Source organism: Corythoichthys intestinalis, chromosome 16, assembly GCF_030265065.1.
Source record: "Corythoichthys intestinalis isolate RoL2023-P3 chromosome 16, ASM3026506v1, whole genome shotgun sequence".
NCBI classification, from domain to species: Eukaryota; Metazoa; Chordata; class Actinopteri; order Syngnathiformes; family Syngnathidae; genus Corythoichthys; species Corythoichthys intestinalis.
The window spans coordinates 46,358,062-46,372,098 of NC_080410.1; the positions used below are offsets into that span (position 1 = coordinate 46,358,062).

At 43.6% G+C, this 14,037-nt stretch overlaps 1 protein-coding gene across 2 annotated transcripts in view; it reads left to right on the plus strand.

The window, feature by feature from the left end:
- The window catches only part of sdk2a (sidekick cell adhesion molecule 2a), a 438,915-nt gene that overhangs the window by 402,265 nt on the left and 22,613 nt on the right, over nt 1-14,037 (plus strand). For both annotated transcript variants that reach the window (XM_057817593.1, XM_057817594.1), the window contains exon 43: nt 943-1,083. In XM_057817593.1, the coding sequence (XP_057673576.1) occupies nt 943-1,083 (141 nt within the window). The remainder of the gene's footprint in view (nt 1-942; nt 1,084-14,037) is intronic.

Genomic DNA, 14,037 nt, shown 5'->3' on the forward strand with positions numbered 1-14,037 from the left:
TCATCATGTTAAAATGTGATCACTATCATGTATAAATGTGATAATTATGCAAAAACGTGATAATTATCATGAAAAATGTGATAAAAATCATGTAAAAATGTGGTAATTATGTAAAACTGTGATAATTATCATGAAAAAAACGTGATAACAATCATGTAAAAAATTATACTGGACTTTTATTTTTTTCAAATTTTTTTGCTTCCGTTAAATGATTTTAAAATATGAAAAAAAATGTCAATTACAAAAAAGTACGAGTCCAAAAAGTAAATATTCTTTTTTACTTTTATTTATATACAAACATATATTTTTAATGAAAGGAAGATTTTTAAAAAAGAGAAAGACAATATTAAGTTTTATTTTTTTCATTTAAAAAATGTTGAAGAACATTTTTTAAAACTGAATATAAAATAAACTATTTAATTTTTTACATTGTTTTTTTATTTAAAAATCAACCACCGAACTACAGTACAGTAATCCCTCGCTACTTTGCGGCTCGACTCAGTGTGTTGCGGATTTCATTAAAAAAATAAAAAAAGATTGTATTATGATATAGTTCTAAAAACATTTTTAAGTACACTTTATTTACATCATACACACACAGACACGTATCATATGAGATTGAGAGAATGAATGTTCAATACATGTTTTTTATGTTATTTATACATTATTTATCTTTGTTATTTGTATTATTGACATGTTTCAAACTATAATGTTCTGATGATAACACATGCAATTATAGGGTTTATATGCACTTATTTAAACAAATAAATGTATGTTTAAATGGGGTGGCACTACTTTTATACTTTACGCGGTCGCTTCTTGTCCCCCTTAATAGCGATAGTTAAGGGATCACTGTCGTTGTCGATTAATTTGTTTGTCGATTAATCATGGGAGCTCTTACATACTGATGTCTCAATGCACTTGGTTGACATGTGTTTCCAGCTCAGAAAGTGTCGCCCTTCTATGAAGAGTGGTGGTTCCTGGTGGTGATCGCACTGGTGGGCCTCATCTTCATCTTGCTGCTGGTTTTTGTCCTAATCATCCGTGGACAGAGTAAAAAATACACCAAAAAGACCGACTCGGGTAAGAATTTCAATCATTTACAATATTTTTGTTAACGTTCTTTATCAAAGGGATGTACACAGGCCCCAGGGTCATAGGTGAGCTTGGCGATTGCTAAGGGCGCCATCTAGTGGCTGGGGCGTCAGATTGCTTTGGGGGCGGAGGGGGGGGGGGGTGTCCCTGAAAAAAAATTCTCACACTATGCTTCTAGAACGTTTTCTAACATACCAATTACATTTAAATAGGGTCTACATATAAAAAAAATATTTTCTGTTTCCAACCTGGATTGTATGTATTACCCACCTGCTTTTTTGTGAAACAAATGAGGCAAGGAGGAACAGCCCACGCCTACATTAGGTAAACGGTTGCACAAAAAAGACAAATAATGGCAGGTGATTGGATTAAAGGTAATTCAAACTCGAAGTTTCAAAACGAACCACAAACCAAATAGCATAACTAGCAATTAATGAAACAACTGGACCACTAACTGGATAAAAAATGAGCACAGAAGATGCAGTTTAAATGTTATTTACATCTGTGATGCTGCAATGCATGCTGGGAGGCATGAGTCATGTTTTACGACAACATTGTTGACAGCAGATGGCAGCAGAGGTTGTCTGTCTCTCCCAAGGGAAGTGAGGGACTACATTGAGCAGTCATTGCCAAAAGAAGCGTCTTGAAGCAATGAAGCTTTGCAGCCAATGGCGTACCGCACGCAACACATAACTTTTGCTCATTAATATTCATGACATTAGCAATCCCTTACAACAGAAAAACAGCCCCAAAGCATGATGTTTCCACCCCCATGCTTCAAAGTGGGTATGGTGTTCTTCAGATGCAATTCAGTATTCTTTCTCCTCCAAACACGAGAACCTGTGTTTTTACCAAAAGTTCTATTTTGGTTTCATCTGACCATAACACATTCTCCCAGTCCTCTTCTGGGTCATCCAAATGCTCTCTGGCAAACCGCAGACCGGCCTGGACGTGTACTGGCTTCAGCAGGGGGACACATCTGGCAGTGCAGGATTTGAGTCCATGGCGGCGCGTTGTGTCACTGATAGTAGCCTTTGTTACTGTGGTCCCAGCTCTCTGTAGGTCATTCACTAGGTCCCCCCGTGTGGTTCTGGGATTTTTGCTCACCGTTCTTGTTATCATTTTGACGCCACGGGGTGAGATCTTGCATGGAGCCCCAGATCAACGGAGATTATCAGTGGTCTTGTATGTCTTCCATTTTCTAATATTTGCTCCTACAGTGGATTTTTTGACACCAAGCGTTTTACCTATTGCAGATTCCGTCTTCCCAGACTGGTGTAGGTCTACAATTTTGTCTCTGGTGTCCTTCGACAGCTCTTTGGTCTTGCCCACAGTGGAGTTTGGAGTGTGACTGACTGAGGTTGTGGACAGGTGTCTTTTATACCGATAATGAGTTATAACAGGTGTCTTTAATACAGGTAACGAGTGGAGCCTCGTTAGACCTCGTTAGAAGAAGTTAGACCTCTTTGACAGCCAGAAATCTTGCTTGTTTGTAGGTGACCAAATACTCATTTTCTACTCTAATTTTGAAATAAATTATTTAAAAATCAAACAATGTTATTTTCTGTTTTTTTCCACATTCTGTCTCTCATGGTTGAGGTTTACCCATGTTGACAATTACAAGCCTCTCTAATCTTTTCAAGTAGGAGATCTTGCATAATTGGTGGTTGACTAAATACTTATTTTCCACACTGTAGATAAATTGATATTCATTAATATAGCTAACATTATAAATAACATAATATAGATAATAATAGCTTCTACGAGGTTTTGGCAAAATATATAAAATTTTAAAGATATAGTTTTTTTGGGGGTGAACAGGCTCCTAGCTGCACGTCTCCTAGGGCACCTAGACACCTAGCCTGACAAGGCCTGACCGATTGAACGATCGCCGCATGCACTCCCAGTCCAAATGGATTGGACGTCTTTCGCCGTCAATGGCACTGAATTAGTCCCAAAAAATAAAATCACGCCTAGAGCCTCTTTTTTTTTTTTTTTTTTTAATTTTTTTTATTTTTTTTTTTAAAACCTGTCCTGTTCAGCTGTTTGACACAGAGAATGGAAGTCTAAGTGCCCCGATTCTGAACAGTTTTAATGTTTCACATGGTGAGTCTGACATACTCCCATTGTGATCATTCAAAATACCTTTTTATTATGACAAAGCAGCGAACAGGAAGGGATTATGGGGGGACAGAAGAAAAGAAATACAAGAGAAGAAAGAAAAGAAACACATACACAAACAACAACAAGAAATACATTGAACATCTAAACTAGTTACTAATATGCTGGTGCTATCGTCAGCGAGATGTATTTCCGGTTTACACCATGTGGGGGCCAATTGGCCAGTGAAAGAGGAGAATGGGGGTGGGGGTGTCTATAAGACTATAAGCTAAGTGATTGAAAGGGGTAGAGTGTACACAAATCAGTTCTGTGATCTACAACCCAGTAATCGTGTGAATCTCTTATGAGTGTAAGCCCGTTGGCGACCAACCCTACGCCGCCGCATCGCCAATCCCGGCACCGGAACCCCCAACCCGAGCATGCCCTACCACATCCAGCAGCACGCAAGCCCCACCGGGCGCGCGACAGCCACGCAGACGGGCGGAGAGACCGCGCGGGCGCCAACCCAGGGCCACGGCCCCCACCCAGCCAGCCCGGGGAGGGAGGGCGGGCAGGGAGGTGGGGGGGCCATGCGCAGCCCATCCCTCCTCCCGCCGCCCAGCAAAGGAGCCACCGTCCCCCCCCCCGGGACCCAGGGTGGTTCCCCGGGCCACCCGCGCACCCATCAACCGGCCTTCAGGGATGGCAGGAGGGGACGCATCACCAACCCCACGCCTACACCCCCGCCCGCCCACCCGGGCCACGAGCCACAGCCCCCCAACCGGCACGGCACGCCACGGGACCCCCAGCGGCCCACCAAGCCCCAGGCAAGGCAGGGTCCCCCGCCGGTGCAGGCGACACCCCGCTGATACACCGGCGCCCAGCCAGCGACCCGCGACGGAGCGCAGGGCGGATGCCCAGCCAGAGAAGAGAGGGGAAGGCGGAGGCAGGAGAACGCCCAGGGACTGCCACGGGGCGATGCAAGATTGGAGACCCGACCCCCCAACCCACTCCCGCGGCCGGCAGCCGAGGCAGAGGGGAGGCCACACCCCGGGAGCCACGCCATATAGAAAAAGTGTGGGACCCACCTACCACCCTATTACTGTGGCTGCCAGGTTCCCGACTGGCAGCCATCACCCAGCACCGTGATGGGGGTGTGAGGGGAGGGTAGTGCAATGTATGCATTAAAATAGGAGAGCTTGGCTTGGGGCAGTGGGACCGCAGCATGGAGTTTCTGTCCAGCCGCCCGTCCCACCGCCCTTTGCCGGAGCTCTCCTGTGGAGTATGATGTGTGTGGTGCATTTAAAAAAGGTGCAGGGATGGCGGGGCCTGTGGTGAGGAGGCAGCCGTGAGGCCCCCCCCCCCCAACAGGTCCCAACCATCCCACAGCCTTGGTGTGTGGTGCATTAAAAACAGGGGGGAGTCGGGCTGGGACTGTAAAGCCCCGTCCCAACTCTCCCCGGAGAAATGTATGAGCATGTAAGTGCCAGGGTGAAAAATATTTACAGTGCCGAAGTGAGAAGTGCGTGAGTTAAGAGGCAGGCTCCCGCGGGCGTGGCCCCGTCCACCAGAACCACCGGCCCCAGGGCGGAAGAAGCGTCAGGGCCCCGATCAATCCCCGCCCCAGACCACCCACGGCGCCTCCGCGACCGCCCACCCCCCTCCCACCCACCGAGCACCCACCCCGCACCCCGAGCAGGCGCCACACCAAGCGCCGGCGACCAAGGGGCGTTCACCCCACCGGCAAGGGACAGCGAGCCTCACCCTAGGCCCCGCGGGCCCCAAGAGGCCCCGCCAACGACCCCACCGGCCGGGGGGCAGCCGCGGCCGCCGCGGCCCTGGGAGGCGGACAGGGCCGGAAACAGACCAAGGGGAGGGAAGCGCACCCCCCACAACCCACCCCCGGGCCAAGAGGGGCGCGCGGTATGGCACCAGAGGGCACCTCCCCGGCACCCGGTACAGGGAGACGCGGCTCCGGCCGGGCGGACCTGGGAGGGAACCATGGCTGCCGCATACACCCCCCGGCCCCCACCCCAACTCCACCCCACCCCGGCCGGCCGGGGAAGGGCCGCGGCCCCGGACCGGCACCCGCGCGGCCCCCCCACCCGCCCACGACACCAGCGCGCGCCCGACGGGACCCCCCGCACAGCCAGACGGCTGAAAATCCCGGGGGCCAAGACCGGCGGCGGGACGGCCCAGGGCAGGACGCCAACAAACTCCATCTGTAAAGCTGATAGAAGAAGAGGTTTATCAAACACCATTAGATGTATGCCAAGGACCAGTGAAGTGTATTATTTACGCATAGTTCCTTAATTGTTCCAAGTCTGATAAGTAATATGTAGGGTGTTCCAAAAAAAAGTTGCATATGATCCCCAGTAGCTGGAAACCAAATTGTCTATGAGTATCCTTGTAAAATAAGCCCATTGACCGACTAAACTGTGAAGGAAGAAAAATTATTTATTACATGCTGTTGGGAGTGTATAAAACAGTTCGCCTAGAGCCTCTTGAACGACTCCAGCTCACACGACACTATAATGAGAACAAATCTTAAAGAAAATAATGCCTGAATAGACGTTCATTAAACCGTGACCAGAAGCTTAAGAAGCAAGGGATGTTTGTCCATGTTAAATACTCTTTTCATTTCCTCAGTTTGTGGTAGATTGTTGAAAAATAAACTCTCGGTCTTCCTGTTCCACGGGGGCCGTCAGAAGTCCGAACGGTGGGAAAGAAGCGCTCGGTCAGCGTTTTCGCTCGCCACCCGGGTTAGCGAGGTCGACAGACAAACCGGCGTCGACCGGACTTGTGTTTGCGCGAGACCGTAAAGAGGACTTTAACCCGTTGACCCCTCTTCGGCTACTGCGAACTTGCATCGGTCCACTGTTTGTTTTACCAGAGGCCTCGCCTGTGACTCAAGTCCAGTAAAAGCGGCATTTTCGCACCGTGTAAACCATCGTACAAGACACCAGGGGACTTTTTGGAGGCTATACAAGCAACACATGATGCATTTTATGGGTCTAGTTCAGGAGGATCAAACTCATCTTTATTGAGCGCCATATTATAGTTTTTGGCTTCTATCAGAATCTGCCAACTAGGGCTGCAACTAATGATTATTTTCATAATCGTTTAATTAATCGATTAATCGGATAAATATAACTTTTTTCAATTACCTTGAAGTTGTATTAGGCATGTTGTAAGTAACAATGAAGACAAAATGGATGACCTTTTCTAGGGGTGTGACAAAATATCGAAATGGTGATAAATCGTGATACTTTGTATCCCAAAAGGATATTGATATGCTCCTGTCAAGAATCGAGATATCGTTTTAAAAAAGGTGTCAATTTAAAAAAAAAAAAAAAAAAAAAAAAAAAGGTACCATCAAGTTGCTACCAAAATCTTCCACCATAATAGTGTCTCAGTTAACTCTAAGGCTGCCATTGACGGTGCTCGATGCCCAATCCATTTAGACTGGGAACGTTCGTTCATTCAAAACCAGAGCATTCACAGTCATTCGGTCGGATTTTCAGGGCATTTTCAGGTCACTTGCTGTCCGATTTTTTGGGCATTTATAGACCCCAATCACCAACGTCACACAATCACGTGATTACTGTATTGTGCCGCCATATTGTCCGTCATTGTGTGTCGTATTGTCAATGATCGTAGTTTCTAAAGGTGGATTCACTTGCAAATTATGGAAGCCCCGGTGCTTTCAGACGCTGTAAACTCATTGGATGAGTTGCATAAAAGCCGTTATTTGGAAAAGCTTTGGTCGATCCAGTCGCCAGATCCATATTTGAGTCCCGTCCCGTGCGTCAGAGCTCGTCCTGAGACCACAAAATTTCCAATCATACTCCAGTTTATTTCACAATGAGGAGTCGGGTACCCAAAATCGGCACCGGCCCGAATATAAACCGACATTTGGTCAGCTGAGTGTCACCGTTGTCACGATTATAAAATGAAATTTGATCGACAACGGGCCGGTGTGTGCCGAAAAATAGCTGCCCTGCGTGAAATGTTCCCCCTGCCGGGAGCGCTTATTTATAACGTTTTATTGACGTGAAAAACATTAAATGTTTTCATGGATGCATTACACTGTAATGGATTTACGACTGTAAGATCAGTTTTAAATAGGGTTGTTCCGATCATGTTTTTTTGCTCCCGATCAGATCCCGATCGTTATAGTTTGAGTATCTGCCGATCCCGATATTTCCCGATCCGATTGCTTTTTTTTTTGCTCCCGTTTCAATTCCAATCATTCCCGATAATTTTTCCTGATCATATACATTTTGCCAATGCATTAAGAAAAAAATGAATAAAACTCAGACGAATATATACATCCAACATACAGTACATAAGTACTGTATTTGTTTATTATGACAATAAATCCTCAAGATGGCATTTACATTATTAACATTCTTTCTGTGAGAGGGATCCACGGATAGAAAGACTTGTAATTCTGAAAGGATAAATGTGACTTTGTATATTGTGACTAAATATTGCCATCTAGTGTATTTGTTGAGCTTTCAGTAAATGATACTGTAGCCATTTAACTGTTCTGCCCAAATGCATGATGGGAAGTGCAACCATGACTGTGCGTAGTGGTACCAATTGATATATCTCTGCGTTGGGAAATAACATAGGGTGTTAAGAAAAAGATCAATTACTACCTTTCTTCCCCACATTGCTTCCCACGATATTTCTAATCGTAGGGAGAGGGATTGTAAGGTTTTAGCCCAAGGGTGGGCAAACTATTCCATAAAGGGCCGCTGTGGGTGCGGGTTTTTGCTGCAACCCATCAAGAGGACACCTTTTCACCAATTTGGTGTGTTACAAGTGCAATCAGTTGATTGCAGTCAGGTGCTTCTTGTTTCCATTGAAACCTCATTGATTAAAAGCTCTGTGCTGGATCAGTTGAAACAAAGACCAGGACCCACTGTGGCCCTTGAAGACCGGTTTGCCCACCCCTGCTTTAGCCAATTAAAAAAAGGCTCCAAAGACTGCCAAAATTCACCCTACTCATTTTACGCTGCCTTTTAACTGTATATATAAGTAAAACGGCGCCATTACAGATTGAACGCAACAACGCGTGAGTGGGTCGTGCACCGCCTGCGTTAATTGCGTTAAATATTTTTACGTAATAAACTTAAAAAAAAACTTAATTACCGCTGTTATCGGGATAAATTTGATAATCCTCCCTTAAGCCTAAAGACTCTGGATGAGTGTAACATATTATGTATGTAACGTTAAATACAATTAGAAAACGATTTAATTAAAAAATATATATAAATGAAAAAAAAGGCATGTCCGATATTTTTTGCCGATTCTAATTCTTTGAAAATGATGTGATCGGACACGATCGATCTCTAGTTTTAAATAATTAAATTACACAAAATATTAGTAGGCTACTGTATTTGAGTAACAAATCGTGGAATGGGCCATATAACCATATTTGAACAGAAATGTTTTAGTCTACAGGTTTTCACGACCATATCCCAATGACAATCACACAAGTATGACATTTATTAGTTCAAGCAGAGTAAAATAATACATATTCACGGTACAAGAAAGTCGTTTCCGTGTGGGCGCTCCCGTCAGGGGGAACATTTCACGCAGGGGGGCTATTTTTCGGCACAACACTTGTTGTTACGCTCACCTTCTTGCTGCGCGACCGTGGCGACGAGCTTCGTAGTCTCCGTCTGATGATGTCTGCGATCGTGTTGGCATCATATTGATGTTTTCGCCGCTGTCTAACGGCTGTCGACACCGTCGGACCGAGATAAAACAAACCGTGCTGCTTTCGAGATTTGCCCTTTTAACAATGGGAACACAGCAACTACTAAAATTATTGTTTATCTTCTCTGTTACTGCAACCAACCGCCACACATGCCTTCACCATTTAGATTAATCAATGTTAACGATTGTCAAGAAGGTTTTGGGGTTCGTTTACTAGGCGGTGATTCCTTAGACAAGCAGAAAAACACAGTAATAGGCGGAATGTATGTAGCGGTAATATGTAAACACGATGAGCTGACGGACAATATGGCGGCACCAGACAGGGGGGTGGAGTTGTGACGTCACGTGATTGGGGTCTATAGGTCATTTCCTGTTGAGTTTGAGTCACTGCCTATCAATGTTCCCTCTAATTTTTTATATGTCTGAGCAAACACACGTGCTCCCTGAGCACACTGCGGCCCACGGTGAGCAACATCAGATGTGTACCGTATTTTTTGGAACATAAGTCGCACCAGCCAAAAAATGCGCAATTAAAAGGTAAAACATATATGTCGCACCGGAGTATAAGTCGCATTTTGGGGGGAAATTTATTTGGTAGAATCCACCACCAAGAACAGACATGTCATTTTGAAAGGCAATTTAGAATAAAAATACAATAGAGAACAACAGGCAGAATAAGTGTACGGTATGCTAACATTACATGACTTATAAACAACCAACTGAGAACATGCCTGGTATGTTAATGTAACATAGCTATTTAGAGCTATTCAGATAACTATAGCATAAAGAACATGCTAACTAGCAACAATGATATAATAATGTGTGAATAAGCTCACATACAGTATAAGTCGCCCCAGAGTATAAGACGCACCCTCTGCCAAACTATGAAAAAAAAACTGCGATTTAGTCTGTAAAATACGGTACATGGCGGCCACACACCAGTATCACGCCTTTTCACGCCTGTTAGCAATTTCTACTGCCCGTAAATTATCTACTATTAAGAGCATTTAATGATTAATATCCATAATGAAAATATCTTTATAAATGTCACTATAATACACACCAATCTGACTTAAATTGTACCTTATTTTTCACATCTTAATATATAGGACTAGCATTTGGTGTACTCATATGTCAGTGCTCTCATCTACTATCAGTGTATGCCAGGGTGTGCATTTTTAACACTGCACATCGTCTCGTTCACCACTATTTCATTTATTGAGTTTACAAATTCAAAGGCATAATTTTTACTTCACCAGCTTTCTGGTATACTTACATACTTTGCCATGTGATTGCGGATTTGTTGAACTGACACCATTGACGCATTCATTTCGATGGCAAGTAAAATATCGTCAATGAGAACTTCAACTTGCTCTGGGTCGGATTTTGTTTTGTGGGACAGCTTGTTTCTCTTGTCAGTCTTTTTGCATTCTCCCGCAATAATGTACCAATCGCTTGCTAACCTACACCGCGCATGTAGGCTGGGCAATACACAAGCAATGTCAATGCTATGATTGGCTGCGTAGCGGAAGTGAACCTTATCATATCATTTGCTGGACACCTGTCACTCACCGAGTTACAACGCAATGAATACGTTTCTGTTGATTTTTTTTGTGCGCAACGTAGAATTTCTTGTGCGCAGAGTAGGTGCCAGCAGTGCGCAATTGCGCACGCGCGCAGCTTAGAGGGAACATTGCTGCCTATTCATTTGGGTTATTCCCACGTAACTTCCTGTCCTGCAACTCAAAATAAACAGGAAGTGACCAATAAAATACCCCAAAATCAACAGGAAGTAACTGAAAACCAACAGGTAAATGACCTAAAATAGCCCAAAATTACCTCATTGGCCTGGCATTGGCTGCCACTGACGGCCATAGACGTTCAATCGGTTTGAAGTGGGAGGGATGGTAATAAGTACAAGTAATAGTTAGTGATTCAGTGGTAATATAACAGTCGCAGAAATCGCAGACATCAAGGAGTAGTCGAGATTTTCTTTTTCGTATATTTACCCTTTTAACCTTTTTTTTTTTTTATCTTTCTTTGTTTGGATCGATTATTTATCATCTAACATATCGGAGCAAATGCAACAGTAACAAAAATAAATAAATTAAGCGATAGTTATGAGGTAGATATCCGTGACTTTTTTACAGACGACATATTTTTCATTGTGACGGAATTTGTTTAAAAGTTTAAAATAAGCGAGTGATTAATTTTTTGAAGTCGTTCTTTTTTTTTTTAAACTAAATATTAGACATCAATTAATGATTTGAAGCTAAAAATGACAGACATTTTGAATAATAAATATATAATTAGCTACCTTCGTTTTATGGCTGGGTTGAAACAGAAGTGGTTGCTCGATGTCTGTAAACGGGGGTTTCTATGGTAAAAAAAAAGGAAAAGAAAAAAAAAGAGTGCGGGTACAATCACTGCGAGAGGTCCCGGGTCCAACTTCCACATGAGCCCCCAATTTTATGTTACGTCCCAAGGACGGCTCACTAAGGACGTAGCATAAAAAAGCCACACAAATTTACAAGTGGACACAAATTTATTTACACAACAATCAAACTCGCAATGAATATGTACAGAATGCCGAAGAAGCGTGACTTTAGGGTAAGCCCAGGCCAAAACAACAAACAAAAGGAACTACACTTAAACCCCACCCGCTAACTAAACCCTGATCATATAAAAGGAACAAAGAAAAGACAGCCACTAACCACTAACTTCCTACGCTATACAAAACAGGAGAAAACGGGTTGAACAGAAATGGCAACTTACCCCTACTTGCTTCAGTGCTCTTATTTACAGTAGTGAACAAAAAAGATCCAATAATGAATAAACACAAAAGACCTCACCTAAAAAGCGGGAGTGTATCAAACTAGCGATCAAATGCAAACGAGAGTGAAGGGCGAGCAAACAGCTGGCGAGGAGGACCGCGGCAGAATGCTGTCAAATGCGACCTCCCAGAGCGTTGACAGCAGCAGGTTTTTTAAGCTTGGCGCCTTTTTTCGTGGCCAATCAGCAGCGGCGACGTCGTCGGTCCATCCAGCATCGATCAGCTTTCGTCATAGTGGGAGGGGAAGCAGCCAGCTGGTGGAGGCGACGATCAGCTGACTGGAAAAGTCTCAGAAAATTAACTATTAAACGGCCAGGGGCCGTCACACGGACAAATTAAAAATAGTTCGGGGGCTTAATGCGCCATGAATCTGCTATGGCAGCATATAGACATTTTGTTCTATCAAACACAACAGTTCTCGTCTGTGTTTTCCGCCATAATGTCTATGAAATGCACGTAGCATTGCGACGATTGAGCGACCGCTTGAAAAAAATGCCTCAACAGCGAAAGTGCGTTCCAACTTTGTCCACTCCATGATGCTCACTGGGGTTCCTGAAAAATAAACACAAAATAAATCAAACATGTTAACCCTTAGACGCACAAGTTACTGGACCCTACACTCTTCCATAAGTGGGTCAAAAATGACCCATATTAGAACCAATGTGTTTTTATGCCATTTTGGTGAAGAATAATCACTTGTATATTAATTAGTATGATATTTAGGGCCACACAAGAATGATTTCATGCTTGAAATATCTTTATGATTCAATTAACATTTTTTTGAAAAAAAATAAAAATAATAATAATAATAATAATAATACAGAACAGCAATAGACTTCATCCTTCCTTGTATTTTATCATCAATGATGAAGAGTTCCCATGCATCTTTTTGGTGAGACAGCAGTGCTAAGCCCTTGTGGAGGCACTGACCGATTTCTGAGGATATTGTGGCTCTGTGTTCTGGCCTGGATGGGAGTAAGAGCACTACCAACTCATTCTGTTGGCCATGATTTGGACACTTTCTTCTTCAGAGGACACATAAGTGGAATCTTATGAATCAGATTGATCCTGTTTAGTTGGATTTCCAGGTGGACAACTGCCACTGCCACCTGGACAATAGTCTGGGTCCTCATCATCAGAAATTTCGGACACTTGAGTCCAACCCCGTCACTGCCTCTCCATCATTCATCATCTGTAGGACCATTTCAGTTGTAAATCTAGCACAAATCCGATTTTTTCGTGTTTTTCCGACTTGACTGAATGGGAAAAGTCGCATAAAAGTGGACCATTTTCAAATTCGATCCAGGTCGCATTTGTATGTGGTTAAAATCCCATCCGGGCCACATTTTTCCAGAATTTGGCTGCGGTCCGAACTGTCAAGTCCCCCAAATTGGAATTCATGCAGCAATTAACATCAGCAAAGAGCGAGAGAGACAGAGTGCTACAGTAGCGGTGCAGCTGTGCATTAGCGTTAGCGCTTAGCTTGAATGCGGCTTTTGGGGAAGGAGCAGGCTTGACAACAGTCATAAAAAAATAAAATGGGTTGAGAATAAGCCTGACAATGCTCGGTTTTCTCTCTGCTCCAATGCTCCAGCACATGCGGGCCAGTTTGCTCAGCGCATCTCAGACTGCGAATTAGAGCGCATGTGTGATGGACAAAGGCAATCTGAACTGGTACGCCAAAAAAACAGATATCACAAAAAATCGGAATTGTGCATTAGGACCTGCGGTATGAACCTAGCCTTAGTTAGCTAGCTAGTTATGAAGTAGGTTAATAAATAATAATCAAGAGTCATGAAAGACACACACACAAAATACTATATGGGCATAATACTTACAGTAAACGTATCAGCTCTCGCTGTGTAAAATAATCTTCTTAAGGGATGTCACTTTTTACATACCTAGTCTGTGTGGTCCAGGGTAAATTTATTCCTGACAGCCAAAGTTGATAAGAATGAAAGATGCATGTGGGTCATTTTTGACCCACTTGTGGAAGCTTAGGGTAGTAATACAAAAATGACAATTTCTTCAACTTATAAAAAGTTCATCAAAAATTTGAATGGCATTATATCAAAAACATGTTTTTGAGGAATACCTGGAATATGAATTGATAACAATTTTTCATTCCGAAGATATTTCAAGAAAACAACCTCACCGGGTCATTTTTGACCCACTTATGCATCCAAGGGTTAAGAACCAAACTTTAAGCCCCACCCTCTCAAATAATTCCATCCCTACCATCCTCAGAGCAACCATTATTTCAGGGTGCCAAATTTAAA